Genomic DNA, 24,832 nt, shown 5'->3' on the forward strand with positions numbered 1-24,832 from the left:
ACACAAAGGCAGAGGCGGCTTTACACTCCCGTACACCTGGTGTTTGCTTCAGTGATCCAGGTTCCCAGGCCCACAGGTGGGAACTGCTAGATGAGCACGTTTAATGACCATTACAGACATAGGCTTTTTAGTTCTGGGAAGTAAAAATTTAAGCCGCTTCACTGGGAAGCCTGCTTTACTTTGTGCAGAAAACACCTGAAATGCACCAAGAATGCCTTGGCACAGCAAGGCACGAGCTACAGAGGTAAAATCCAGTACTCAGTCTGGTGTCCTCTTGTTTTCACCATCAGAAGTACAGGATGCTCGATCTCTAACCCGTTACTTAAAATGTGATAGTGACCCTCACAGAACAGCAAAATGAACAACTATTTTACTATTTCTGTACTGCTAAATACCCCAGTAACAGCACTTAGAAACAATGACACTTTTTGAACAAAATAGTCTCTGCAAGCAGGAGGCCCTGAAACGCTGCTTTAATTGATAGTACTTTCAAACAGAACTCTTGGGGCAAATCCCACAGCCAAACAGTTGAGGGCTTTCACTACGAAATTCAATCGCTACCGGGATGTTATGTCCTTAAGGCACAAGGAGAATATTTCTTACCGTGCTGGCTGACAGTTGAGCAACACCCACCACTGCCACATGTATTTTTTTAAATGGCGTCTGTCTCAAAATCATCGAGCTAATTAAATTTACATTTTTCTAGATTTCCTACCATTGTTCAAAGCAGACGCCTGCCTTTCTAGCGCGCTTTCTTCTTCTGCCAAACTCATTTGCTGCACCCCACATTTAACGGAAGGTTTAGTGCTGTATCACATGGCACCACCATACGAAAACACTCCTAATAAAACTTCTATTTAAAACCCACAAACATCTTGGTGATCCGCATTGCTGAGGGAAAATACAGATTACAGGGCATCTTAAAGCATATGTGTAAATGTTTGCTGGCAAATTACAACAGCTTTCTAAACAAACTGGAACAATGTTGAGAAGTGATAGCTTACTATGTAACATTACTTTACAACCGTCGGTACCAGCTGTTAACAGTGGCTGTATGTCTGGGGCCATTTACTACCTTCTAGACTATGAAAACAAGTCCACTTGGCACGTGATGAAAGCGCACCTCTGGGCAGTACCTCCCCACACAGCATCAGTTCAGCACATTTCAAGTCCTACCAGTCTTTTCAAAATTAAACCCGCTGATATGTTATTTTTCATAGATGTTAGCTACCAGCAAGCTTTTACATACAGCTTTTTTCTGTCACTGCTCTTTTCCCTGCTAATGTTCAACTATCACTGGAAGTGTCATCACATTGGATAGTTTACTGAAAACTTTTTTATTGTAATCAAAAAGTGACATAACAGGGCTGTAATGTATTCTGCAAATCATTCTGCTGATATTTTATAACTGATACCAGCTTCTTCTGCCAGGCAATTAAAAAAAATTCAAATGTGAAAATTTTCACAGTACAGTAAACTCCACCCAAACTAATTAACGGTGGTTAAAAATAAGATGCCCCAGCAAAACCTTTCATGTTACATGGTCACAACTCACAATTCTGTACAAAATGTTCACTTTTATAAAGCTCTGATGTAAAAATCAAATAATCAAGCAGCAATATTTTAAGTGCAGCACAGGGTCTTTCATGTCATTATTTACAACGCTTGAATTCGTTTACATTTTAACAAAATTTAATACAGATGACTTAGGAATTAAGTCATTTTTTTATTATCTGTCATTCTATGTAGTGACAGATTTCACTTTTTGGTCATCTTTCTCTTTATCTTTGCTCTTCTTCGATTTTTTCTTCTTGTGTTTGTGTTTTTGGCTCTTTTCCAATTCCGTTTCATTTCCAATGTGTTTCTTATGCTTCTTGTGTTTCTTATGCTTCTTGTGCTTCTTCTTCTCTTTTTTCTTTTTCTTTTTCTTGCTGTCTTGACTCTCTCCTGAGCTGGCACTGCTGCTGTGGCTTCGAGTCTGACTCTCGGAAGGGCTTTGACTACGGCTGCGGCTAACGCTGGGACTGCTCTGACCTTGACTTCTGCTTGCCTCAGGCTGGTCAACTGCAGCAGGTGCTGCTGTTTCCTCTTTCACCTTCTCAACAGCCTTTTCTTTTGCTTCCTTGGGATTTTTTCCTGCAGCTTCCTCATCTTTTGCAGATACATTACTCTCACTGTCACTTTCATTGTAGTCTGGTACAAATGCAGCCTCGTCAGTCTCTCGAGTTAGATCAGAGGAGAGCCGTGAGGAGCTGCTTACCTGAGGCTTCGGCTTGGCAACGCTTTTATCAGTTTGTCCAGTCACATTCTCTTTCTCATTTTTTACATCTGGTGATTCTTGTTTTAATGGTGGTTTATTACCACCTGGCTCTTTCTCTTTATTGCTCTTTACTTCTGGTACATGTTTCTCCTTCTCTTTTCCTGAATTTTTATCTAGAGGCTTGTGTTCCTCCACTGTACGCTTGGAATCGTGAGCAGCTTTGTGATCAGACTGCTTCCGCTCACGTGGAGGACTGTAGCTGCTCCTTTTGGCATCTCCAGCACCCTTTTTGGATGGCTCTGCTCGTTCGTCTCTTGGCTTGCTTTTCTGTACCGATGTTGATTCTCTGTTTCGAGAAGGGGAGTCTTTTCTCCTTGCTAATTCACTCTTTTCATCTCTACGCTTAGAACTAGAATGATCTCTGTTGCCTTCATGGTCAGATTTTTTCTCTCTGTTAGGAGTAAAGTCTTTACCAGCAGATCCACGGCCAGCATCATGTTTCTCTGAAGACCTGCTGTCTTTGGAAGATTGAGAAACATTTTTTCCATTTCCTTGTTCAGTTGGACGTTCTGAGTGGTCTTTTTCTGGCTGAACACTGCTCTTTCTCTTCTCAGAAGTATCCTTGTCCGACAAAGAATGATCTCTGTCTTTGGTTTTTCCTTTTTCATTCGACAGCGAACTTTTTGAACTTTTTGCATCATGCTGGGAGCTTTCATAACTCACCTCTTTTGTAGTCTTCTGTGTTTTCTCCAAAGGCTCTGTCTCTTTTTCATTGTGTTTTATAGGGTTTGCTGGCTTAGCACTCACATTTTTTATAACACTAGCAGGTTTTCCTACGTTTGCGGGCACCTGGGTAGATTTAATGTCCTCCTCTTCAGACTCAAAGTCATCTTTATCCCACTTTGACTGAGGGACCTGGATCATAATAATGACATCTTCAGCGGGGGCTGTTATATCATTATTATATTCCTCCATGGTCTTAATGACAGTTCGTTTTGTATCTGGCTTTTCTTCAGGCTTTCTAACAGGGCTTCCTCCAGTAGAACTAGTGCTAAGAGGAAAAAAAAGCGTCCATTAATAATGACCGAGATACATGCACCACGGTCTTTTGTAACATTTTATAAAATGGCTTTTGTTTCAATTCTAAATCCTCAGCATTTTTTCAAAAGATGTTCAATTAAGGGAGCAGAAAAGAGAAAGGATGAGTCCACTCGCTAAGATTATGAGCAATCAATTAATTTAGTATCTTGCTACTACACATTTAATTAATAAAGACACAAGATTATCAGACTGGGGACTGGCTGATCTTGTAATTCCTTCATGTCCTATTTCTACCAATGGCAGATAAACTAGATATACATTCTTGTTTCAAACATGTAAGCAAGCCATTATGGAGAGGTATATACCACCAAAGTTCTATTCTCATGTCCCACTGTTGTTCTTCAGAAAAATGTATGTTTTAAACTCTTTAGAATATCAAGACACTATCTCAGGTCTCCAGTATTTGGTTTTGAGTCTGCTTAGTCCTGCTCCTTTAGACACTGAAATTAAGTAAGAACAGCTCCACACTAGATCACTTCCCCACCCCCCCCCCACGTAACACAATGCAATACAGAAGAGAGATCTCCAAGGTAAGTACCAGAAGCAGTTGGCACTGAGCTGTAAGCAGCATAGCTGTGTCAACACGGCACTGCGCTCAACACCAAAATCAGTACAATACATTGGCGACGAAGTAGCTATTTCTGCAAGGTATAATTTTCATGTCACACTGACAGAAGTACATAATTACAGTACCTTGCAATTTTTAAAACACAAAATATGGCATAGTATAGACATGTCTGTTATAAGCTGGATTTGAAGGAAGACATAGAGGGGACACCTCAGAGATTCAACATGCAATGAATAAGAGCGGAAAAGTAAGTCCCAGAAGTAAGGGTCAAATACATCACCAATGAATTAACTTTGTTAGCCTTCTGTGCAGGACAGACTGCTGCTTTAACAAAATCTGGGTTTGACCCAAGTACAGTTTAACAGGAAAGATCACATATTATTCAAACATTTAGCACAGATTTAGCTGTTCCTTTCATCAGTCACCATAAAGACTTTTACATTTTTTTGTCAGGAGAAGGAGGAAAGAAAGAATAGTACGAGAAATTATGAGGTACCTGGTGTAATCTACAAGAGTTGAACTAGATCCATCAGCTGCTGTTACTTTTCTTCTCACTTTTCCCTTTGATTTTTCCTGTTTAACTTTGCTGCTGCTTGGCTCAGGTTTCTCAACAGGTTCTTTTGCAGGTGGTACATTTTCTCCACTTACAATCTTTTTGCCAGTTTCTCTGTTAAGTTTAATCTTTTTTGCCGGGTTGTTAAGAAAAGCAGATTTATCCTTTTCTGGAGTTCGCTCTCCTTTTTCACCATCAGCCTCAGTCTTTCCCTTCGGTGATGTTTTCGATTCAGCAGTTTCTGGTTTAGAAGCCTTTATGGAAGAGGCTTCGTGTTCCTTATCAACCTTTTCATCTGCTTTTCTTTTTCTTTTTTCAGGTTTTGCATCAGACTGTTTGCTTTTTTCAGCAGGTTTTTTTGACTTGTCCTCTTTGTTGGAGGGCTTCTCTGACTTGGTTTCTTTTGGATGGTCTTTCTTTGCCTTTTCCTCCTTGGCTGGTCTGGTTTCTGGGTGATCTTTCATCACTTTTGGGTGAACTTTCCGTGGGGTACCAAGAGCCTTCTCATCCTTTTGAGAGGAAGATGTTTTAACACTGTCTGTCTTTGGCAACTCCTCCTTCACTTTTTTCACAGGAACTTCTGTTCGAGGAGATTTTTCACGATCGGTGTCCACCTTCTCTTGGGAAGCTTTAGCTGGTTTTGCTATATTGTCTTTCTTAGCAGGAACAGCCACTTCAACTTTCCGCTTTGTCTTGTCAATTTTGGCTTTTGGCTTATCCTTCTCTTTTTTCTCCTTCTCAGACACCGGTTTGAAAGCAATAGAGTCTGCTTCCATGGGCTCATCTCTCACAGGGGTAGCATCATCTCTGCTTGGGAGCATGAACAGAGAGTCCGTTTTAACGTCCTCTGTTGTAACTGGCTCTCTTGATTTTCTCGCACTTTCTAACAGCTCAGTATTGGGAAATCCTTCATTCTCATCCCCTTTTCGTCTCTTCCGGTGTTTTTTATGTTTATTTCCTTTGCCATCTCCCAGTGGATTTTCCACCTCCTTCTCTTTTGATTTCGTAGGATCCTTGATGCCATGGCTCTCTCTTCCAGAAGGTTTTTCAGGGTAATTTCCAGCTATACTACGATTTCTGTGGCTCTGCCCACCAGGATAATCCTCCCTACGTCCCCGAGCATATGGTGAATTCTCTCGTCTGGTTCCAGGTGGACCAAACCTATCTGGAGAAAAGTTCTCTCTGTTTACTGGAGGTCGAGGTTGAGCGCCAACAGCATAGCCCTTGTAAAACTTCTCATACCATTCTCTATAGTTCCTTTCCCATTCTCTGTATCTTTCCTTTTCAAATGGATCTCTAAAGTCAACAGATCTGCCATAGTAAGCTTTCATATCATATGGTGGAACTTCTCTGTATCTGTTAAAATACTCCCTTTCTCCTTCCCCTTGAGGTATAGTCCGTTTAGTGGGAGACTGGCTTCTAAATACAGGAGACCTTGACCGTGAATGGTATCGTCTATATGGGGGTGACCGTGACCTTGAACGGTGATAACCATGTGACCTCGACCTAGAACGATAATTACGGCTCTTCCCTTTGCCTCTTCTTTGATACGGCGGTGATCGTGAGTAGGAACGAGAATGGGAACGACTAAATGACCGAGAGTAGGAGCGAGAGCGGGAAGAACCTGATCTTGATTTGGAGTAGGTATATGAACTTCTAGAGTAAGATGAAGCACTATAAGGAGACTTGGACCTTAAAAAAAAAAACAACAACACAAAAGAAATAAATGAAGTTAATTCAAAACTGTCACTCTCCCCAATTTTTTCCTCCCAAATCTGTTTGATTTTTTTTTTCTCCTCTCCATATGCTTATGTCAAAGCTTCTTTCAGCTGCTGACATAATGCTACTGCAAATTGAAGAACTCGATAACATGTAAAAGTTTCTGCTTACAACACAGAACAGCTGCTGCTTTGTTAGTGTAAAAACATACACGAAGGGTAAGTCTGTTTCCACTCACTTCTATTGGATGAACTAACACAGCTACGGATTGATTTAAGGTAGTGTATACTGGCCTCTACTGGTATGTGAGCTCACACTTTTTTCACTACTCAGCAACTACATACAGTGCAGATAATTTTTGTTGCAGTAAGATGCAAAAAGAGCAAGACTTAATAGCTACAGTGCAGTATCAAATATCAAGAAAACAGGGTTTAGCCTGAAGACAGTAAAACTCAATGTTAAAGTATCAACTTGAGCCTATTTAACTTCGTTATTTATTTGGCAATTTGTGCAGGATGCAAAGTACTTGTACTGCAAACTTACATACAGCACTACTTAATTAACGCATCTATACAGATGTCCCAGAAAGATTTTGCATGTACCTCTAGTTCTAACCAAGGCTAGTGACCACATTTCAAGAAAAATCATATCTACAAGTTTCTAAACTCAGCGTCTTGTAATACAACTCAACGTCATTACTCTAGGGAAGATACTGACAGCATTGCTATCAGAGAGCTCTTCAGACTCCTGTCCAAGTGATTTTTTGGAATAGAAAATGTCAGCTAGCCCAAGTTTTTTCTTCACAAGTTTATATTGTTTTTTTAGAGAACCATTTCGCATTATTCTGCATCTGTTCATTAGCATAATTTTTCCTCTCAAAGTCCTTCACCAATTTAAGTTTTCCTTAAAAACAAGTCTGATCTCTTAATTCCTAAGAAAAATTAAACAATGTCAAGAAAACATTAGCGAAAGCCACCAGTTTGCAGTCCACGTTAAAATCTCTTCATGTATCCACATGAGATAAACAAAAGAGGCAATGAAGACAATTTCTCTCACATTATCTTCTCCGAAGTGCTTTGAGGTTAACGGTTACAATCAGAATAGGGAGACGCAGAAAATCCAGCAGCTACACCTATTCAGTTTCTAGCCTCCTCAGGGTGGTCAGGAGGTGAAGGATGTCATTACAGAGAAGCTTTAGACACCTGTTCCTTAACAACTGCTGCCCGATCATAACTAACAGTCAACTGCAATCTGCCATATTTGAGCCAGTAACCTACACATGAAACTCCTGTCACTGCTAATCCTTTGCATCATCCAATCCATCTAACTATAGAGAGGTGGAGTGGAACTCCTCTCCCGATTCTTCTAGACAATCTGCTTCTCCATTACGGACATGTAAAGCAGTTACCTGGAAAACGAACGCCTACGCTCCTTTTGAATCTTTTTATATTCCATCAATTCCTTAGCAAAATCATTTGTAAACTCATCAAGTTTGGACTTTTTCTTTTCCCTGTTAAAATAAGTTTGACCTTTATTACAATTATAGTTTGACCTTTATTACAAAAAGACATCAAGAAACAAAACATGGCCAATATGAGAAAATGTATACTGCATGCAAATGCAAAAGGTGAACATCCTATTTAAGCAAAAACAGTTTTGAATTCCTACAAGTTTTAGGGAAAGTTTTAGAATTACGTATGTCTTGTTTTAGTTTTGCATGTTTACAATCTGCAACGAAAAAGTATATTGGAAGAAATACTATGTCATTTTTGCTTATGTCAGATGCACTTTAGTGTAACTGCAGTCCGATACGCTATCGAAATACAAAAATGAAAAACAATGCAACTTTGCTGAGCCAAATACTTACTCCTCTTTAAGTCTCCGCTGTTCTCTGTAAAACTCCTCCCTAGATAAAGGAGGTGCCTGCGTCGTTGGGATGGTATTTGAATGAGCCGTCGGTACTGCTGTTGGTACCCAGGCTGACGACATATTTGCAGGAGCTGGGGGGTATCCTGGAGGGGGGACACTGTACCCAGCAGATGGAGGCTGACCAGGTGGAAACTGAGGAGGAAACTGTGGTGGTGGCACCCCCGGAGGAAGCGGAAGAGCATGGGGTGGCGGAGGATACAAGGGAGGTGGAGGCACAGGCACAAAGACTGGTGTTGATGCTGGTAGTGTTGGGGCCTGAGTCCTTTGGGTACGGTCACCGTGTGGGCGTCCTCGATTTGAACTTCTAAAGAAACCCAAAAACATGTGTCACTGTTTTGTCACACTCTGCACTGATCTTAAGAGGACAGTGAATGGAACATGGTAGCAAGCACTTCTAGTTCTCAACCCAAGCACTTTTCTCCCCGCTTTCTGTTCATTTGAGACTATACTCATTTCTTGGTCCCCGTACTTCCCTGCAACATCCTCACCCCCAACAGTTCCCTCAGTCTTCATTCCTTATACCCAGTTTTGCGACTGTGTGTGGGAGTCTGCTTACGAGAGACTCCCACCTCCCAGGTGCCAAGTGCCCACCACTCCTTGATATACTCAGTACTCCACACTTCTGAGCTTCAGAATACTGCACAGTATCAACTAATCCCTCTCTCAAACATTTTTTAACTTCTCTCACATATGCTTCCTATGTTGTTGCTTCATGGTGATATATTTGGCCTGTTCTTGTCCCTGAATTATTTTCTTGCTTATCAAATTTGAGACTTTAGATGATCTATGGGATAGATCCTGGGTTTTGTTTTAAAATTTTATAAACACAATGCATCCTTACAATCTGTCTGTAACAAATATATAGCAAAAGCAAGGACTAACTTGATACTGCAGTAACAGATAAAACAGACCCCTCTCTCGCCAGCTGAAAGCAGTTTGGCTGTTTGAGATTATTAAACCGAAGAAATTTAGAATTGTCATAAAATATCAGCGTTGACTCTTTTCCAATAATTTGCACAAACAGTATCAACCAAGTTGTCAAAGAATGAATGCTGGAGGCTGACTTCTACTGGGAAATCCATTTCTTCAGCCCTATTCAGCCACTAATCAAAAGGATGGCTTTCCATCTGATCTTTTAATTATATTTAATTTTTATATGAAATTGATGGTTTCCTCAAAAAGTGTTCATCTTTCAGAGCCCTCTTTTCAATTATGTACTGGAGTTTTATTTTAAATAATCTTACCGCAAGCACAGATCCCCTTTGTTAAAGCTAATTCAAATTAAGCCATTTAAAAATTAATTACCACTTGTATTCTCCACAACTACCTGTGCATACTTATTTCATTATAAATCAGCTGTTGTGTAAGTTATGTGCTACAGCCTAATTTAACAGGTTAGAAATGATACAGTGCGTTTCTGTGGAATGCTTACAGTTCCCAGCCTGGTCTGCCACCTGCTGAGCGAATGGTACCAGCTCTCATCGGATGACCTTTTGGAGGGGGGAGAGGAAAAAAGAAAACCATTCAGTTTATCTGAAGGTATTTTTTTCAGAAGAAATTCTAAAGAGTTATAGCTACTTACCAGTTGTGGGTATTGATTGTCCTTGAGGGCCCAAAAGACTTGGTAACGCTGGCTGTCTTAGTACAGGAACCTGATAGCCCTTGTGAATAAACGCAACAGTTAGAAAATATACTCTACTAAAATACAGGAATCATTGCAAATGTTGAAATAAAATTTACCTTCTCTTCCAACAAACTGCTGATTGACAGGGATGAAGATTTAGAGAGTTCAGCAGCAGTCACCAGAGCAGCAGGAGGTATAACAGCATCAGCATCACTACAAAAAACCCCAAATTTTTATTATTCAAGCATTGTTCTGAAGTGCTGTTTGAAACAAAGTCCAAGGTGAGAAATGGCTGACTACTGTAAATGGGGAAAAAAAATAAAAAATAATCATCAGATTTACAAATGTGAAGTTGGCCAATTCCAAAGGAAGCACTGAAGAGAAGTCAATCCAGACTACTGGCATTTAAAGAGGAAGCTCAATAGAAAAAAATTTTATTAAGCCAGCTGCACATGAAAGGATTAGAGTATGTATAACCCACACGCTGAATCTCAGTTTTGGAAGATGCAAGAACTTAAATTCTATTAGGAAATGTTTATGTGCTAGTTCAGAAGCTGCCTTAAGAGGTTCTTTTGAATTGTGATCCTTTGCATTCAACAGTACAGCTGAGCCTGACAGACTTCTGGCTATTTGCATTCAAGGCATAAAGTTGAAAGGATAAGCCCTAAACAACAGTACAGGTGTTTAATGTACTTTCATATGACTTCGCTGGGTTGCAAACTTGACTTTCATCTTTGTAAATACTTCAAATTTACAGTGTTTCAATGTTTGTTATGCCTTACTGACTATACCGTATATTACTGAAGATGACACTGACATTGTAGTATCGATGACGGAAATACTGCAGCAAAAAGGAATGTGAGAACACCTGGTCCATTTCACCTATAACTGTGCTTTTACACTTCTCATTAAAATGTTATTGTCTCAGTACTAAAGAGAAACTAATGCACTCAAGAAGGTTTGACAGAACTAAAGGGTTACTTTAGGAATTGCTAGCCACTCAAAATCAAAGGGCTCCCAGGAAAAAAAAGGGTCCTCTTTCAGGGTAAACTTGTACTGAATGACTGATAAGGGAACCAAGCAAGAAACACTTCTGAGAAAATTCTTGCATGAGGCACACTTCCAACTTAGCAAAGTGTCCCCATTCAAAGTAAAAACAAAAACCAGAACTTCCACAACTGGAACTGTCACCAATGCCATATAAATCACTGGCAGAGAAGCTTAAGAAGAAGAATCTAACTTAAGCATTTTGGTATCTTTTATATCCATGTCGATCTACAGATTTACTTACCGAAAAGGTCCATCTGGCTTTTCACCACGCAGAGATAGGGACACTGCTGGAGGGAGATCAGAGACGACGACAGAAGACGGATTTACTGGCAGCCCAGCTGCCACAGATGACTGACCAGGGCCCAAGGATGACAAAGCAGAACGAGAAGCCAGAGAAGCTAATGGAATCATTAGTGGATCCTGCTGTCTGGAAATTGCTGGCCGGAGTAGAGGCTGCAGGTTGCGTGTTATTGTTTGTCTCATTAGTGGTGGTGGAGGTGGTGGCGGTGGCAGCTGCTGCTGCTGTTGCTGCTGGATCTGCTTACGCAGCCTTTTTGTGTAGCCAGTTTCATTTTTGAAGTTGTTCACAGCCTAGAGGCAGAAAAATATTTACAAAAAGGTAACATGAAACTTCACTAGATATATGAACAAAAGCCTCCACAGAGTAAAATTACTTGTTTATCTCCATAAATGCTATTAAGCCTAAAAATAAATCAACATACAGATATAGGAACATATGACATTAAACACTGATATTAACAACTGGTAACTCAGAGTATCAGTAAAGTACTTCAGTGTTAACACCGCATTTGAAAGGGAGGCCACCTTGTTAAACCGAAGTGTGACCTGATTTTGCCAGATTGTCTGCAAAGATTTGTAAGCTTCTATAACAACAGATAATGCATTTGAAAAGTAAATTTAGCCTTATTCAACTTAGCCTTGCTTAAGGAGATGTAAATTAGTATTTTCTTCCCTTTCAGCTTTTTACAAATAGACTTTTCTTACAGTTTATGTAAAAGTAATTATAAATGTTACCTGGCGTAGGAACTTGTTGGCAATTAAAGCATCAGGAGAAACATCAGTTTGATGACACGTTGGGCATGTATGTTCCTCAGATTCCAGTAATGCTGTTCTAATACCTGCAAAAAATTAGAACCATTGAAATAGTCTTTAGCGAAATCTAAGGGAATTTTTGGGGTTCCAATCTACTATAAAAACATGTGTATGAGATTAATGGGTGAATATAGTCTTGAATTGAGAGCATGAAGCTACAAACATCTAATAGTGTAAAAAATTTCTAGTACGCAGCAAATAACACAGTTTTGATATTTCACTATTCTAACATTTGAAGATGTAGAGTAGGCTCTGCCTTGGCATTTGAACTGGTCTTTTTTTTTCCCCACCACCTAATACAGTGAGAAGTCACCAGCCTCAAGGTCACAAATAAAACACTTTTCAAAAAAACATTAGCAGGTTTGAGTTCTGAAGGTTTTAACCAACTCTCCCATGGAGAATGTGGACTAAATGCTTAACTGTCCATTTGGTGCAGATCACAGCGAGTCACCAGAGTTGGATATGTAATTTTGTATGAGAGAAAGGGCTGTGGACAAACTAAATGCATTTGATATCTGATACTGTAATCACGTGCACAATCAGGCACTATTCTCATACTCGTCCTTCCACATGTAAAGAGGATTTAACTAGATAGGTAAAAAGGGAAAAAAGCTTTCAGCCTTTTTTTTTTTTCACTCTATATGAGAAAAGTCCTCTCCTATTCAGGTTATACTTAAGTATTAAATAGAACTGGTAACAAAATAATTCTTATCATCTCCTATTTCTGCTCTCAGATGATCAGATTTGATGATCTGAATTAACAAACATAGGAATAACACTTACATTCGTCACAGTAACTGTTTCCACAGCAGGGAATAACAACTGCATCAGTCATTATATCTTTACAAATGAGACATAGCAACTCATCTGGAATAGGATCATCTTCTTCTGAGGAGGAGGATGGCTCCTCCGGTAAAAAGGGAGGCTTCTCCTTCTTTCCTATAGCATAAGCTTCCCTGGAGAGAGGGTGGGGAAAGAGAAAGAAAAAAGTTAAAAGGAAACTTGTCCAAGGTTTGGATTTTACCAAAGGAAGTTAACAGACGCAATTCTTCTCACTCCCCGTTAGCCTTCCACAATGTAAGCATTTAAGTTAGGGTTTTTTTTTTTCCTAGAGCCACAACACTAGAATAGGGAGGGGGGTAACAATTTTGCTCCTGCAGAACTCTCCCATTCGCCAGATCCACTACAAAATTAGCTCAGACTAGAAAAATAATTTTTTCAACAGTTAGAAATCAGATGAAATAAAACCCATCTCTCCTTTGCCAGAGGGCAAATGTAAATTGCAGGCTCAAGATAAAGCTAGTCCCCAAATAATTACATTTTATAAATGAAAGTAGTCTTATGTTACAGCTTCGACAAAAGGAGGATCCATGACAGAAAAACAGCTACCAAGCACATTTTAGAACAGCCACTGTTCTCAGCACACAGTAGTATTTTCTTAGTTTATAGCAACAGGAAAACTTCAGTCTGTTTCACACAGGAGATCTGACATAAGTCAGAGGGGAGGAAATCTCAGTCCAACATTATTTGTTAAAGTTTGCAGAAAGCCTTTGAAAGACAAACCAGATGCAAAACAAGCTTTCAAAGAGAACGATTCCAACTATAAACACTACTGAAATGTTTTGCAGAAATACAGATTCTTAGCATTCCGCAAGTTTAACCAACTTCCAGGGGCATGAACAGTAAGATCACTCTGTTTCAAATATTAGAAAGCACCACAGATTTTCAAGGTCAGGATACAATGACAGTGAGTCCTCTCCTGTACAGACACTGGCCAACTTGGTTGGCCACTCAGGCATTTATGCCTGGTTTCTCTTGTTCACTTTTTGGTCAGCCTGATTAATTCCATACTTACGCATCAATAGTTGGTATTGCGTATTTCCCAGTGTTTGTCAACATAGCACCCTTTGTATTTGGATCTTTCACTTCCATCATGAAACTCCTTGGGATTCCTGTGCTCTTTTTAATTCTGGGAACAGACTCAAAATTTTTGTCCTGTTATGAAAAGAAATGCAGACCTCTCTCATCTTAAGACCCACACTTAAACAACATTTGAATGATTATTTTAAGCAGAAAAAGCCTTTAATCCTCTCCTTTTACCTAGTGTAAGGGTTGCTTAACTAAAATACTTATTTTTCTCTATTAATGTAGTCAGAGAATTCCAAAGATTTGAGCACAAAACACACAAAGATTGAGTGTTTTGAACCCAATCAACATTCTTTGGCTTAACTTCAGGATCCTTAAGGGTGAAACATCCCTTTGCTCACCTTCCACTCAGAGAAGAGACACAAACCCACTTGAAAGCACAGTTCAGAGTGACAGCTTAATTCAGGACTCTGAATCAGTCACTGCAGAAAACTCCTATTCACCATCCATATATGAAGGTTGAATTCATACCTCATACGTATACATTCAATGACTAATGTTCAATAGCATTAATACTCAACCAGAGGCTTGTGTAATTAAAACATGCAAATATTCAACACATGAGGTCAGCAGAAACATCTTATTTTTCACAAAATACTAAAAGCTGTGAACTATCATTAAAAACCAGAAGTTAAAAACAGGGAAGTAGTAATAATGAAAAATATCAAAATAGATATGAAAGTTCACAGAAAAATCCATAGATATATTTAATGCCTAAGACTTAGAAAAAAGAAAATCTTACAATTAGAATTCAAAGTTTCCCTTGAATCTGAAGGGCTTTGCAACACTGCCATAACACCTCTGTATTTCACCCCAAGAAAAACAATTCTTAATATGAACATTCATGCATTTGTTAAGTAACTGCCAAGGTAAAAATAATTAAAAACTAAGCAACACTACAAGTCCCCCACAATCTTACCCCATTTGTTGGACAGTTCTTTATGTAGTGGCCAGGTTTTCCACAGCAAAAGCAACTGGATGATGGTGGAGGTGGACCCAAGGGTTTCTTCATGTAACTAAAAGGGTTGGGTTTGGTTTGTTTTTTTTTTTTTTTTGGGGGGGGGGGGGGGGGGCGGGGGGAGAAAAAGAAAACAAAAAAGAAAGGTATGCATGTGTCTCTCTTCTTAAAACAAGTATCTTTACAATTTTATCATAATCTTCAAAGAACAGATTTGACATTATCAACACTTACTTGATTGGATCATATTCATGGCCAGACTGTGTCATCATAGCTTTTATTTTATCTTCCTCGGAAGCATTGGCTTCAGCCAGATTGGCAGTCTGTTTAACAGGTAATTATTTGACACACACATTAGAAACACATTTAACCCCACACAGCCAAAGACAACACCACTCATCCAATCCTGTAAAGAGCAGCACAACGCTAGCTGAGCTTGCATGAGAACAGCTGCTTATATAAAATACATTTGTCCTGAAGATGTTCTGGGGAGTCCTTACGCCATTACATGATGTTTATGTGCCTGTTAACCTACTTGAAAAGAGCATTCTTGGGCACTCAAAACCTTAGGCTCTGTTTGTACCTTACATAAAGACTTGTGTAACCAATCCAATTTTCTTCAAAGCGGACTGAAGCTATGTGTAGAAAAAAAATATTCTATCCAGTACTTTTAAACTGATTTTTAAGCTCCAGACTATTTGAAGGAGAAGATATCCACTGTACATTTAATTGAGAAAGATGTATGCAAGTACCATTTTGTTTACATTTTGCAGCATTAAAAGGACACACAACTTCAGAGTTGGGGCAGTTGGTTTTGCTTGGTGAAATTCAGCTTCAGACACAGAAGCATTAAAAGGAATCAAGCTTTTTATAATCCCTCAGCAGGACAAAAGATTCTTTTCAGCAGACATCTGACCGTCATGTGCTGTAGGCAGTCCAAACTGCATGTTCCCTCCTCATTAACTTCTTCATGTTAAGTGATTTAGCTACAGTAAGCACAACCTGCAGTTTTTTTTCCAGTTGGCTGTGTCCTTTTAACCTACAAATTGTAATATAAACCTTATGCAGATCTAGATCTTCGAATTATTGAAGCCAGCTGATTTTTTTAAAAGTAGTATTTGTTAAAATATTTGTATTACACACTAGTCCAGATACAAGCAGGGTCTAAGGGAGTGACTGTAAAGTATTTGGACCTTCAAGCACCTATCATTCAGATCAACCACTCATGTTTTATATCTTATAATGCATTCATTCACAAAAGCAACCAACTAGTTTCAACTTTTTATTAAATGGTTGTTTCATATACACAGTTTTTTTTCTCAACAGTAACATAAACCAGATTGACATCTATGAAATCATTTCAATTAACATTTACAGAAAACTTTACAAATACTTGACTAATTTGTTTGAACCCAAACGGTTTACAAAACACATCCAAAAACCACAAAACATTAGTAGGAATAGACCAAAATTCAAATATGGCATTTTATACATAGTAATAATAAACAGAAAACTGTTAATACATTGCCTCCATGCTAAGTCAGTCTGCACTAAAGAGGTTAGAGTAAGTAACAGTTTTGAGCTGCTTTATGTTATGTTCCTGTATTTTTCTGAAATACTTAAAATTTTCTCAAAACCTTAAATGTGTACACCACTTGGACAGTTTTCCACATTTTAGAGTAAAACTTCATGAAGTTTACAAAACCAAGGACATGTTTAGGGACAGCACTAATGGAGACCAATTTCTTTTGGTGGCTACCTTCCAAGCCTTTTTTTTTTTTTTCTGCCAAATGTACACAATTTAAATTCTGCAGTGAGAGAGGGAAGAAGTTACCAGTGGGAAGAGACTTCTTTCTCAGAAGTGAGCTCCAGCCTTTGTTTTCAAAAGAACTAACTACTCTGCATTAGGCCCTACCTTCTCTAATCTTAGTCATTTTAACTAGTAATTTAACTGGCTAGCACTATGCCTTTTCACCAAGTGCAATCACTAGTGCTTTCCCAGACAAAGTTACACATTGTTGAGCAAAAAATGCAAGCAGTTCCATAGCAAAACATGGCATTACAACAGTTTCAGAAGGTCACATCTGCTAATATGCCACACATACACATTGGTATATTCCTATAAACAATTAGGTACATTTACACAATTTACACAGTCTGCGTTCAAACAAATTAGATTGTGTTGTCCACTGTATATAGACTACAATTTATGAAATTGTGCAGCATTCAAAGAACGGATCTGTAACTATAATGACTAGAAATTCAAAAATAGCCATGCAATTGTCCATGTTACAGAAATGCTTCTATTTTGGCTGTTGCAAACCCCCCTGGAATGTCCATAACTTACAGCCAATTAAATTCTTCTGCAAAAATTGTGTTAGTTTCCAACGCAAAATTAATGAAACGTATGAAAAACGGTAAACAGCTTCTGAAGTGCTTCTTCTTTGTGTCTTGAAGATGAGTAATACTGCAACATTATGTTGAGGCTGATAAGGTACTCCCCTTCTATCTTCCCAAACTGGGAACTACTCTTTACAGGATAGTATCAAAATATACACACATTTTAAAGTTAAAATAAATACTTAAAATCATTAAAAATTAAAGTTTTGTTCAAATTACAACAGTTATTCAGCTATAGATCACAGTATAAATTTAAAAATATGAAGCAAACACTTGGTTTTTTTAAAGTATTTGACAAGAATATATATATACCTTAGTAAGCTGGGCCAGAGAAATAGATGCAGAAGAGTCATCAATCTGTTCACAAAAAATTAAACACATATTCAAGTTCTACAGTCAAAACATAGCAATAGTTAACCTCTACTGTAGTCTGAAAGCCTATGCTATATTCTGAGTGTCACTGAAAGAGGCATTTCCAACCCAGTGCTATTTGTATTTGTTCAAAACAAAGTCCAAACCTACGACAGCTTAAGAGTGCCTATGTGGTTATGAGAAGAAACTAAAACAACCAAACCCACTTGAGATCAACTTATTGTTTCAGAATATCTGAGAGAGGGACTCTTGTCAACTGTTCACAACTGCTTAAAAGTTGAAGGGGTAAGGAAGCTGTAGATTTTCAGCTAAAAGGGACTTTAAAAAAAAATTTAAGTTTATTTGAGAAGGAAGCATCACAAGAAATTTATTTTCAGTGTAGTTTGTAAAGTAATTAGTTATTGTCTCATCATTTCTAAATGCATATGCTTTTACGTATGTCAAAATAAAGCACAGGCGTATCAGCCCTGAAACATGACCTCTGCCCCTCCTATTAATAAGTTTTAAAATGTCAAACTCATCATACCCCACAAAACCCTAATAAAAACATTAATCCAAAACATCAGCCATAAAAGTAACCCCCCACTCAAAAAAACCCACTGCTTAGACTACTTAAAAAAAGTGCTTATCATGACAGAGTAGCCTATAAAAAAGGAGAAAACTATTTCCTGTACTTTATTAGGCCACAAGCCATACTATCCAAATTAGTTTGGTCAGTGTGAGAATTTAATATTTTCCTTGCTCTCAGACAAAACCCAGGTTTTAGTAGCAGGCCAGTACAAGTAACAAGAGCAAGAAAGTGTAGAGCATAGTCTTGACAATGACAACATTGATTGAGAGCACAATGCTGTAATTTTTTTTTCGTCCATTGCAACCACACTCCTCCCCTCCCAGCTACCTACTGGATAGCTTGCAGGAATGAAGCCCCCAGGCCACTAGTTAGTAATGGGCTGCAGTGTTCATTGACAATAATACTGAAGTGCAGTTTTTCCACAACTATCTCTTACCCTGTTCCTTTACCAGTATATTGAATTATGCCAAAAGTAGCAGTTAAGCTTACACTAGTAAAACGCTATCAAAAAAATTCAAATAACTAATTTACTGTCTCAAGTTGCTCAAAAACATGCAATAAAATTGCACTACGTAAACTGAACAGCTCTCCTCGAGAGGTCACTAAACTGATCAGAAGAAAGATGAAAACCCTTTCCTGGAAAAAGCTCTTGCCCTTTATTAGCTAATGGAGTGTAAGAATTCAATGGAGCAGTTTTAGCAGACTCTGGGGGAAGAAAAAAACAACCATCTACATACAGAAGATAATTCCTCACTCCAGTTAACCATACCTTCTCTGTATGTCTAGGAAAGCACATACAACATTACTGTATTACTAACGAAAAAGCTCTTGAAAACTTGCCTTTAGAGAGGAACACCCAGACCTGGAAAGATACCTTCTTTTCTTTGCAAGTCTTACCAAGATTCAACTTTCCTTTTTTTCAGAACATTCTGTACCTAGTTCTGTTAAAAAGGAAGTCTGATCAAGTATTTTGAAGCTTCATGCACCATATGCCACTTTTTTTACATGTGGAAAAACAGGCCTATGTTCTCTTGGGGCAGGCACAACCACCATCATTTTGTGGGTCTTCACCAGCAAACAAAAAAGTAGGAAACTTTCTATTGAAGTCTAGCATTAAACAGTCTAGTATTGACCAGTAACTGAAACATAACAGGTAATAAACTCTTAATTAGCTCTCACATTTTTAGTAAGCAGTTATTATATGGCCTGCAGGCAAGTCTGATTTCTTAAAGGAGGTGACAGCACTCCCTCCTACTGAGCAGTTATCAAAAGCAGCAAATAGATAATTAACGCACTATTTAGTATGCGTGCCACATGGCCATCTTCCAATGATCCTCCATTCTTGTGTCTTTTTTTTTTTTTCTTTAAATTTCTACTGAAATATTTCCTACCAGTCCTTCCAGTCAGTCATGTAGAAACATCTCCATGAAACTTGTATACAACCCTAAGATAATACTGCAGAAGAATTGGAAAAAAAAAAAAAAAAAAAAAGGTAAAACAAGCCCACCCCACCCCAAAAAAACCCCAAAATCAACAGTCAATGTATTAAGTCCCATTTAATGCAGAAGACTAAAGAGAAACTAACATAAAGCAAGTGGGAAAGGGGACAGAAAATAAGAGGAAAAGGCTAATTTCACTACCAGAGTGCTACATCTAAATTACAGTGATTTCCTGAAGCCTGATAGCCTGGGAGAAGTCAAAATTTAGCCCAGAAGGATCACAGTTGTGCTTGACAGCACTAAAACAGTGGGCATGACTCCCTGCATTTCTGCAGCCTCAAAGGACAAATGCCAACTAGAGTTCCTTGCAGTTAATGAAATAGTAATACTAAAACAAAGAGGATCCACTTTGTTGCTTTGGCTGTAGCAACAGTAGGACAGCAGCAGAAATTTCTAAGCACAGAATGGCAGTTAATGTAAGAGCAAGACAATGAAGAATATTCCAAGTATAAGCTTTTGTGCATCCTTTAAAAAAAATATCCTAACTAATTTTAATTTTGCTGCTTTACTGTGCAACAATAATTGGCAAGCTTTCCAGTGCTTTTTTCCTGCTACACTAAGATCCAGGTTCTGCTCTGAAATACATATGGAAATAAGTGTTTAAAAAAATCCAAACAGACAAAACCCCCACACTTTAGACCAAGACCTGAGTTAGCTTTAAGAATAAAGCTAATTGTGTCTCCGACACTAGAAGCACTGGAGGCTGCGGTGCTTTTACAGTGAGAGAGACAGACAGTGAGAGAGAGAGAGAGAAAGAGAACTTGTAAAGAGAGATGCAAGGCTTCCACCCTCCCTATAGCTACCCATAACCCAAATCAGGTACCACCAGAACAAACAAGAACAGAATGTTTTTGCTTTGCCTTTCATTTACTTTAATTAGTTCTAACTAACACTAAGTCTTCCCTCCCACTCCAGGATTTCTTCCCTTTTTTATTTTTTATTTTTTTCTTTGAGACATCTATGTTAGCTTATGGTAAGATGCTACTCAGAAACGTAATACAGACATGCCAGGGAACACACGAGGCTAAAAGAATGTTAACTTTATTTATGAACATGTGATTTGTGTTTATACACATGCTAGTAAACAAAAAGAAAAATAATTGTTTTCAAGAAATAAAAACCCATCTGAATTAGATCAAATACTATAAACGTGGTTTACATAAATGCATTACATTAACTACTAGGGTCACTGGGCCAGTTTAACTAACTCAAAACTCACAATGACAGGCATTCGTGCCCAAAAAGGAATTCGAATCAATCAGCAATATGATTATGGATGCAGATTTAGACTTAAGTGTTTTTAGACCTACACACAAAAAGTTTTCAATTGTAAGTTGATTGTATACCATTCCAGAAGAATCAGAGGCTGTATGCTTCACAGAACACAGACCCCGAGTTCATGAATTTCTAGATTGTTATCCTAAGAGCTTATCAAGTGATCAGATCCAATGATCCAGGGTTAGTGTAATGCCTCACACCATTCTAGTGAAGAAAAACCAGTTATACTTAAAATAAAGATAAAACCCCCCACCACATAGTAATTTTTATACTATAAGGACTATTTTGAAATGCGTAGTTACACACAGTATTTGACCTAAGTGGCAAATCAAGATCTAGACCATTACCAGTCAAGTATTGCTGTGTGTTACTTATTTATATTTTAGCACCAGAACGACAGCGTTTTCAAACCTGTAGAAAAATGCTGCCCCTTTTCCAAATGTAAATTCAAAGCGGTGGTATACTAAAGAAAGGCTTAACCTTTGGAAAATTAAAGCAGCATCCAACCCTGAAGTCACCCAGATCCAAAAACATAAAGCAGGCAGAAGTTAAGAAAAATGGTGGGGGTTTTACCCACAAATGCACCAGGCTCTAACCTTGTGCCAAAATTTATATTAGATATTTTCATTTGCAGACAAACTATTGAACTAAACTGTTTCATCAAATAAAGTGGAAAGACCGAATGCAGAACTTTAGAATACCACTTTGTGTAGCAATGATATTTAAATTCAATCTATTAAAGACATTCATGTACTCAGAGGGGCCCAAACAATATCACTTCAATTATACAGTTTTAGGAACACACACCCAAGTACTTAAGGACATGGAAAGAAAGCATTTAGCTGCACACAACTGTCCTCAAAATGTATGGGATATGTTGGTTTTGGTATTCGTTTGAACCCCCAAGTCAAAAGTAAGAAACAGTACCAAGTTAACAATAATGGTTTCTCAGTGGTTTTTGATAACATTTTCAAAAACCATTAGGCAAAAAAAAGTATTTAAAAACAAAAGCTAAGTGATACAATGTGAAAATGGCAAAAAATACACTCCAAACAGTTTTTATTGCAAGAAACAAAAAGCACACAACAACCTATACAAACATACATATCACTAGCTATAGACAGACAGATGTAGAACATGGCACCATGTTCAATTGTGCAAAAACCTTGAACCTACACGATCTAAAAATGATCATACAGTATCTGTACAACACAAAGTCATACAGGAAATATTCTAAGCATATTCAATATGAAATACAATGCATTACTAGGCACAAATACCAATATTCACATTAAAACTGTGCAAATGATGGCATTAGTTTTTACTATGCTGAATCAAATACATTGTATTTACAACATACACTATGTTTTACTGGAAAATATATTTAAGTTAAATGTTTGCAGAATTAATAAAAGGCTACATTGTTTAGAATTAAGTGCAGTGTGTAGAAAAAAGTGTGAGATTGTGTTTTTACATACTGCTTTTGACGTTCCACTCACTGGCTCAGTTCGACTTCTAGAAGAAGAAATAAAGGTCATCAGAATTTAAAAAAAAAGCACTTGTTCCCAACATAAAGCAGTGAAAACAGGTCATAAAAACCAAACATCAAAACATTACGTTCCAAAGTCTAGTGAATGTGGAAATTTATATACATAAACTGTTCTCTCTTGGTACATTCAGTGCAACTAAAAAAAAACCTCAAAAAAATCAGATTTCTACTTTGTCACAAATTACTCTAAGACTTACAGTTATAGAACACAACAGTGCAAGAGGAAGTCTTCAGTTATTTTGTCTCTGCTATGTAAGTATCAAAAATAAGAACTCTGTAATACAGGTTCATGTTCTTAAATAATCAACCACCAAAACATTAAGGTAGCTTTAGCCAATCTGCATATTGCTAGTATTACAATAGGTACCAGATACAGTACTTTAATTTCTAAGAAAGAACAGTGACAGTGTAGACACTGCAAAGTGCAAGTTTACTTAAGTGAAAAAAATCAGTTATCTGACAAAGGAGTAACATAAATATATGTCAGCAGCATTGTCTTTAGAACAGTGTTTTTTTTGTGGAAGCCCAAGCACTGTGTTCAGATATCTACTATATTTAGCCATGGAATTGCCAAAACGCTAAACGTGTTACATATGCTATATTGACTAAAAATAGTAGTAGAAATGTCACCTGAAAGCAGTTTCTAGGATTTTGTGCGATTTAGGAGTCCTGTGACAAAAAAAAAGGTCTTAATTGCCAGAATTTGCTTTAAGAAAATCTTGAAAATGCTACAGTATTTTAGGAAATATTACATTTGAAAACTTGCTGAGATTCCACATACTCATTGATCTGTATTTGCATGCTACTCATGAATCAGACATGCAACCATTGATCTGATTAACAAACAATTCATACACCATCCAAAGGGTCCCATAAGCAGAGGCAATTCAAAGGCTGCTGTGGAATTTCTGTACAGATAGAAAGGCTCATGCTTCCTGCCACGGCTAGACCACCGGGCTTGCAATTACAGCCACATACCTCCTGAAGACAAGGAAGTACAAGGAAATACTTTAGATTACCACACAATGGTTCTTCATTTACCTTGAAGAACATACTACAAGGAGAGTAATGCATTTTTGAAGGCCTCTCCACCACGACAGCATATACTCATCATTCCCAAATATTAACCATTCTACCAGCTGTTCCTGCAACATTTCCAGCTGAAGGAACAGAAAGCTAATTTTCCTGGTTAATTTTCAGTGCTCAAACACCAGTGCCATTCATTCCTTATCCCCTCATACAGGTATTTATTTGGTCTTTGACACTCACAGCATCTATCCTCTCATTTTAGGGCAGCATTACAATACCTGGAGATGGTGCTATCCAGCCAGAAACAGAGAATGCATTGACAAGACAGCACTAAACACACTTATTTAAATTAACTCCCAAAATAAGGCCATGCTTATAAGCACACTGTAGTGTCCAGAATTACTAGGCAGTCCCTGAAAGCACTGCAACAACTACTGCAGCAATATGCCTAAAGTTCACATGCAGAGCCACAAAAATCCAAGTTCTTTTGCTTGCAAATGCTTCATGGGCACCAGGATGCTGCTGTACTGTTTGTTCAAGAACACTGCAACTCAGTGTACTTTATTTATGGAGAACCAACAAGAGAAAGACATGGCAAGCCCCACAAGTTAATACTATGCACTAATTGTGGCAGAGGGCTGGAAAACATGACCATTCAAACAATACTGATGTATTCATGCAGTCCAGTTCTATAACAACTACATCAATGACAGCAGTAACCCTGTAGTCAGGACTGCATTTGAGTATCTGTAGTTCTAATCAATACACCCAATTCTCTGTCCTCCAGAAATCTTAGGAATATAGAATTACAACCTGGAGCACAGGTATCAGATTAAGGTAAAAACAGAAAGATAACTAGTAACATTTGGGAATGTGCTAAACTGCTTATTGAGTTTCAAGTTTGGAAAGGATTAACTACTCCACTGTACCGGCACAATAGGCAATCCACTTAATGATACTGTTCTTTCTCTCTTGCCTGAAACTGACATTGTCTTTAGAAAACTAGTAAAAATCACTTATGAATGAAACTTCTTGTTTGCATGGTTCGTCAAGTGGCAACCCTTGGTCTTTCCTCTGTAGCTAGTATTCAAAAACCCCAGATGTGGGGCATAAGAATACCTGCCGTATCCTGTCCCCCCTCCCCCAAATGCAAGAAATAAACACTGAAAATCAGATTCTTCAGAGACAGGTCACATTACCAGTTTATGCACTACAACACATATCTGTCTTTACTATAAAAGCAATAAAAGCAAACACATGTAACCAGGAATCAGGATCTACTGGCTTTCAGAAAAATCAATCCCAAGAACAAACTCAACAGCATCATCTTGAA

At 38.1% G+C, this 24,832-nt stretch overlaps 1 protein-coding gene across 7 annotated transcripts in view; it reads right to left on the reverse strand.

Annotated features, from left to right (window-relative positions):
• Positions 1-1,317: 1,317 nt before the first annotated feature.
• Positions 1,318-24,832, reverse strand: part of RBBP6 (RB binding protein 6, ubiquitin ligase) — a 31,977-nt gene continuing 8,462 nt past the window's right edge. Inside the window, exons 3-18 of one of the 7 annotated variants that reach the window (XM_037382842.1) lie at positions 23,101-23,139; positions 22,400-22,436; positions 17,514-17,558; positions 15,036-15,124; positions 14,763-14,859; positions 13,773-13,912; positions 12,701-12,873; positions 11,840-11,943; positions 11,046-11,395; positions 9,871-9,967; positions 9,713-9,791; positions 9,563-9,620; positions 8,069-8,434; positions 7,610-7,711; positions 4,426-6,174; positions 1,318-3,311 (exon numbers count right to left, since the gene is read on the reverse strand). In XM_037382842.1, the coding sequence (XP_037238739.1) occupies positions 1,742-3,311; positions 4,426-6,174; positions 7,610-7,711; positions 8,069-8,434; positions 9,563-9,620; positions 9,713-9,791; positions 9,871-9,967; positions 11,046-11,395; positions 11,840-11,943; positions 12,701-12,873; positions 13,773-13,912; positions 14,763-14,859; positions 15,036-15,124; positions 17,514-17,558; positions 22,400-22,436; positions 23,101-23,139 (5,095 nt within the window). In that variant the 3' untranslated portion in view covers positions 1,318-1,741. Of the gene's footprint in view, positions 3,312-4,425; positions 6,175-7,609; positions 7,712-8,068; positions 8,435-9,562; positions 9,621-9,712; positions 9,792-9,870; positions 9,968-11,045; positions 11,396-11,839; positions 11,944-12,700; positions 12,874-13,772; positions 13,913-14,762; positions 14,860-15,035; positions 15,125-17,513; positions 17,559-20,989; positions 22,205-22,399; positions 22,437-23,100; positions 23,140-24,832 lie in introns of those variants that run through there. The other 6 variants (XM_037382843.1, XM_037382844.1, XM_037382846.1 and 3 more) reach the window with 6 other exon arrangements.

Source organism: Falco rusticolus, chromosome 4, assembly GCF_015220075.1.
Source record: "Falco rusticolus isolate bFalRus1 chromosome 4, bFalRus1.pri, whole genome shotgun sequence".
Taxonomy (NCBI): domain Eukaryota; kingdom Metazoa; phylum Chordata; class Aves; order Falconiformes; family Falconidae; genus Falco; species Falco rusticolus.